This window comes from Pinus tabuliformis, chromosome 9 (assembly GCF_031772625.1).
Source record: "Pinus tabuliformis cultivar Carrire ecotype Pingquan chromosome 9, CPIR1, whole genome shotgun sequence".
In the NCBI taxonomy this organism is placed as follows: Eukaryota; Viridiplantae; Streptophyta; class Pinopsida; order Pinales; family Pinaceae; genus Pinus; species Pinus tabuliformis.
The window spans coordinates 778138589-778144538 of record NC_142307.1 but is presented as its reverse complement, the minus strand read 5'-3'; the positions used below and the strand labels follow the sequence as shown (position 1 = coordinate 778144538).

At 32.5% G+C, this 5950-nt stretch overlaps 1 protein-coding gene across 1 annotated transcript; it reads left to right on the top strand.

The window, feature by feature from the left end:
* Positions 1–3033: 3033 nt before the first annotated feature.
* LOC149151038 (uncharacterized) lies at positions 3034–3900 on the top strand. Its single transcript, XM_089445490.1, has one exon. It carries the CDS (start codon positions 3071–3073, stop codon positions 3635–3637), a length of 567 nt encoding a protein of 188 aa, XP_089301616.1. The 5' UTR covers positions 3034–3070; the 3' UTR covers positions 3638–3900.
* Positions 3901–5950: the final 2050 nt, after the last annotated feature.

Below are 5950 nucleotides of genomic sequence, written 5' to 3'. Positions count from 1 at the left end.
AGTTTATCTGCATCTTTGTTTAAATGCCTGAGGATGTGGAAGAGAGAAATCTCTTCAAATTTTTCTATCTGCAATGCAATCATATTCACCATAACTGGGGAGGAAGGACCTCTTTTAGATTTTGCCTTGGAGATCAACCTTATGACTACCGTTGAATCCCCAAGAAACATTAATCTCCTTATTCCTTTTCTTATAGCTATGTCTATACATTTCCATAATGCCAAGAGTTCAACTTGATTATTTGTTGTTGGACTCAAATCCCAAGAAAATATAACATTTGATTGTTCTTCGAGGTAGAATATCACACCTCCAGCTACTACCACCTTTTAATTTTCAAAATATTTATTAAAATTTCAAATATTTAAAAAATTATAAATAATATTTTATTCACTTTTTACCATAATATTATATGATAAGTATTTAAATTAATCATTTTAATTTTTAATTTTTTTTTGTAGAATTTTAAAATTAAATTATTATTTTTTTGGTATGATGAGAGAAATTGGTAACTAATTTGGTATTATACTAGCATGGCACAAGGTTTATTGTGAGAGCTAATAATACAATCTCTAGTTAAAGGATAGACATGTGAGAGTCCAGACATCCATGACATTTTAAATTAATAAAAACTAAGGCAACCATATAAAATAAATGGGTGGTGGTAAAAGCATGCGTACATCAATATATAATAAGCAACAAAATACTTATTTCATGATACTTCTTATTAAAAGATATCAATAAAATAAATTAAATTATAACTTTATAAAAATCTCCTGCGACTTTACACTAGATACAACTATTTCATAAATGCTACAAAAATGTCAATTAGAACATGTCCCACTCATATGAGGAAATAAATTGTTCACCAAACGACTCTAACTAAGATCCTTTGACATTTAAATTATTGTTATTATTATTAATTATAAAAATAATTAATATATGAGTTAAAAATGCATATATTTAACCATAAAGATTCACTCCACTTTACTATGGATATTTTTAATCTATAAATAGGCTTCGTTACAATACCATGGGCTAATACCACAACATATCAATACCACATGTCCAAAAAACCATATGTGATTTGTTCATGTGATATTTTTTTGTATCAGGATTTAGACACTTGGACTCCTAATGTACTCTTGACCCTAGAGAAACCACCACAAGCCTAGCTAGATAGGCAAACTAAGTTATATTATTTAGAAAATTCCTTTAGGTGTGGGAAGATCCAATATACTCTTGAGCGTAGAGCAACTTCCCACAAGCCGGGCAAGAGAGGGAAAGCAAGTTATATTAGTTGGCAAAAGTTTACTGGTGTGTGGGAACATTTTTTGAAGTTAATCAAATTAATTAAAAGGGAAAAAATAAAATAACTTCTTTTGAAATAAACCACAACCTTTAATTTGTGAAAACTATTAAGAATATTCTAGAATTTTTTGTGGATGTTAAATCCCTATCATCCAAGAAGTAATTATTAATAATTAAAATAAAATTGAGAAAGCCTTATTTTACACATTATTGATAGATTATATTATTACCAACGCAACTAAATCAATTAAAACACCTAACTCATGATACATCTCACATTGCAAAAAAATTTAAAATCATAAAAATTAACTAAATTATAGTTTTATTTTAAATTATAATTATTATTAATTATATATATATAATTATAATTCTCAATCATGGAGATCCACACCATTTTCCCATAGAGATTCTTAATTTGTAAATAAACTTTATTACAATATTTTTTTTCCAGAAATAAACTTTGTTACGATATTATGGGGCCAATACCATGACTTACTAATCTCACATGCTCAAAAAATTATAACTCATATACATATGACAAAAAAACAATAATTACTTTTGAAAGAAATATTAGCATTGATGATGTATGAATACTACTAGAATATTTTCTCAAGATTAAATCTTTAACATTCACTTATTGATAATAAAATTAAAATTCAAAAAACCTATTCCAAAATACACACATTTATTTATTTTAAATATTTAAATAATTTTACCTCCCTCAAATCCATTCTCCTCACTTTTATCCATTCTATAAATTTTGTTGCGCAGAGAGTCTCATTTTACAGTTCAGTATGAGTGGATGTGTAAGTTTGTCCATCCATCTGTGCCCCTTTATAATAATAAAAATGAATATTTTGTAAAAGTAATTAGAAGCCTAAAAAAAATGTCTGAGTAAGATGTTCAAGCTTTATAATTTTAAAAAATATTTCAATAAGATATTTAATTAAACTCTCTAAAAAAGTTGGCATGTGAAGAAATTTGATCTCTCTGGGATCATGTTAGATCTGTACTTAAAATAGATCTTAAATTTAAAACAATTCTACCCATAGTTTTTTCAAAATTAATATAATGATATGTGGTTTAACAGTAAATTTTTGTCATAATCATAAATTTCTAATATATCAAACTTGCAATTTGCTAGACGAAGAATTACTGATTCACTGTGAAACATTAAGTCTCTGTATTCATTCATGTGTAAACTTCAAAAATGCATGGAAAATGTCTTACAGCTGGCACGGGAGCTCTGATCTCTAAAGAAATCTGTGAAGACTCTGAGGCTTGTCCGGAGTCAATTAAATTTATTTTCTGAGTTGTGTGGCCAAAAGTCTATGGTGATTGCGTGGATGATGTGGAGTGGCCATGCGTGCTGACATCACGCGCAGCGGCTATAGATTCTTCCCAGAATTGGTTCTTCTGGAAATCCCATGTTTGTAGTTAATTAAGGAATAATTAAGTAATATCTTGTACATGGGCGTGGGGACGCAGAGAGGGGTATACTTTCTAGGAAGGCGTTGGGAGCTTCCATTCAACGTGGATACGTATCGTTTCTCGGATGAATGCGTGAACTCGTCCGTTCGAATGAGGACGGAACCGTGAGTGACAGGTGGCAAAGAGAAATGCAGTTGCCTGCGCGGTTGGTAGGAACCGTGAATAGGGTTTGGCCACTGCCAGAATTTATATAAAAAGGGAATTTCAGGGAAGAAACTATACTGTATTTGTATTTGTAGTGGAGGAAGAAGGAATGATCTAACTGAAAAAAATGTCAACAGAGTATCTGGTTTTTGATAAGAGTGGTTTCTCTGAAAGAATAATTCTGCTTAATGTTACAGATTTCAGCATGTCCAGGTCTGAGAATGATGAGTTTGAGCTGCAAGGAAGTGGGTTTAAGGAGGTCATGGAGTTGGGCTTTGGTGCTTTGGAAAATGTAGAGTTGTCACGGGGTCTGTCCATACCATTTTTAGAAGATGAGTTTTCTTCTGGTTCCTCCTCCAGTGAAGTTGCAGGTTCCATGGCTGATGATGACAAGAAGCAGCATGATGATGATGTAGGGTTGGCAGATGATGAGGAGATCAGCTCTGGTTATAGTGGAGAAGATGGAGATGAAGTTGATGCTCTGTTGAATTTAGGGGATGGGATGTCTGACACTGGGGATTCATTGGAGGGTTCAGATCAGAAAAGGCAGAGGATTGAAGAAACTTTTAAGATGTTAAGAGATTTAGTTGGTGGAGATTGGATGGATACAGTTGATGTGTTGGATGAAGCCATTCGACGCGTGAAAAAACTGCAGATGGAGCTTAAGAGTCTGAACCAGAGCTGTGACATATGAAATATGTTATGTAGGGTTTGGGGTTTTTTTCGTGAGTTCTGGCATGGTTAGAATTTTGTGTTATTTATAGAGGTAAAATGGGATGGTGGTGGAGGGATTACTTGCAGCGTGATCCTTTTCAATCTGTTAGTCTCCAGAGTCATTTAGATATTTCAATTCTAAGTTGTTTATGTACAATGTTAGTCTCCAGAGTCATTTAGATATTTCAATTCTAAATTGTTTATGTACAAAGTAAAATCTGAACAGTTGGCACATATATGTTATGGATGGTTTATGTTTTCTAATATGGTGTTGCAAGAATTCTGAATTCTGTGTTATTTACAGAGATACACAGGGCTTATGTGGTGGGAAATGAATTTGGATATTTCATTTATAAATATAAATACTTGCTATGTATAGGATAACCCGTTTATTTCAATATAATATTTAGGTTGGTGTTTTGAATCTTGAAGTTTACCTTGGACGTAACTTTTACTTTTGTGTGTTATGTTTTATTATAATTTTATTTTTATAGGGTTGTAATTTTAATTATTTAAAAGATTAAAAAAAACAAGATTGTAAACCATATTTTGAAAATAAAATTTAAATATTTATATTTAAATTAATTTTTTTATTATACAGTAGATTATTGTATCTCATTTTGTTTTCAGAATGTTAGAACACTCAATTTTGATATAGATGATGCAAGTTGATTAATATTTTAATTATATTGTTTTCTTCTTTTTACTATTGTATAACCATCCTAGATCTATCTGAATTCTTGATTTATTTGTTATCATTATTCACTTAAATTTGGCTTAACATACTAGCACCCATGGTTTTTCCCATGTATTTATCTATGATCTAGTCTATTTATAGGCCAAAAAACTCCATGATTATATAATCTTGGCTTAATCAAGTTATTAGTGGCTTTAGAGATCCAAGTATACTAGCACCCATGGTTTTTCCCATGGTATATATCTATGATGTAGTCTATTTATAGGCCAAAAAACTCCAAGATTATTTGTCCTACTGACCAATGGGATCAAACATCGGTGTCTTTAGACACCATCCTAACATTTGTTATCAAAGCCTAGTGAGTATGAGAGCCTTGAGTTGAGTGTGAAGCAAAAATTGCTTCGTAAAATATTTGTGCAAAAGGTTGATCTCAAGTTCAAGATGAGAATCCTAGAAAGCTATAAAAGGACTAGAGTTGAGCCCATGAAGAAGTGAAGCATGTGGAATGTGTGGAGAAGTGAAGCATGTGGAATGTGTGGAGAAGTGAAGCCGTGAAGACTCTAAAATCAAAGTTGAGTGTTGCTCTAGTCATGTGAAGGAGTTGTGTGAAGTTGGTAAAGAGTAGGTGGTAGAGAAAAATGGAAAGAAAAAAGCTGCAATAAAGAAGAGAGTTCTCTATTTGCTTGTATTCATGCTAACAATGTTAAAAGATAGGAAGTTGAGGGTTGTGAGCAGCACATCGGCCATACAAAATATCCAAGAGGTGGCAACACATGACAGATCAAGGAGATGATGGCACGATATGCAAAGGACGGCCATGACCGTCTAGATTAGAGAAGTCAATGACAAACACAACACTTTGATCATGAAAGACATGTTTTTAGGCCAGGCAAGTCAAAGGTGCCATTGAAAAGCACATTGTTGAAACTGAGCATGGAAAAGTATTATGTGGAACAATAGGGGACCATGCAAGTGGAAGTTCAAAAGACCACATTGAGTTGGCACTATGAGTGTGTACTCAGCAAGAAAGGAGGAAGTTAGGAAGGAGAGCAATAATTAACAAGAACGGGGGAGGATAAGAAGAAAAGGCCTAGAGACATAAGAAAAGTCGTAAAATCGAGCCTTTGCGTAGACCAAGTGCTAACCAACTTGCAAGAGGGAAAAAAAATAAAGAATTGAAACCAATTATGAATTGCAAGACTAAATTACAATTCCAAGTTGTTATAGCATAGCAGTAATGAAAAGCTTCTTGTGTAAGTGGAAATGTTGTCTTTTCAGGCAACTTTCTAGTAGTTAAAACCACTTCCGAGTTAAGATGGGTGTCTCGCCATACCAAGACTACATCATTCATTGTGTTCTCCAAGGTCACTCCTACAAGACTCTCTTTATAGGAAATGCGTTGACAAATTGTTGCAAAAATGAACGCTATGGGAAATATGGTAATTGTGTTCTCCAACTTGAGCCCTAAAAACTCTCTATAAGAAAGCTCTTACAAATTGTTGGAAAATAAACACTATAAGAGATATAGTAAATCTCATTACTATCACACTAATGAGAAATTGATTATAGCACATACCAAATGCCAACCAACTTAGT

Coding starts and splice junctions, on each gene's coding strand:
- LOC149151038 (XM_089445490.1), top strand. CDS start 3,071: ATGTCAACAGAGTATCTGGTTTTTGATAAGAGTGGTTTCTCTGAAAGA.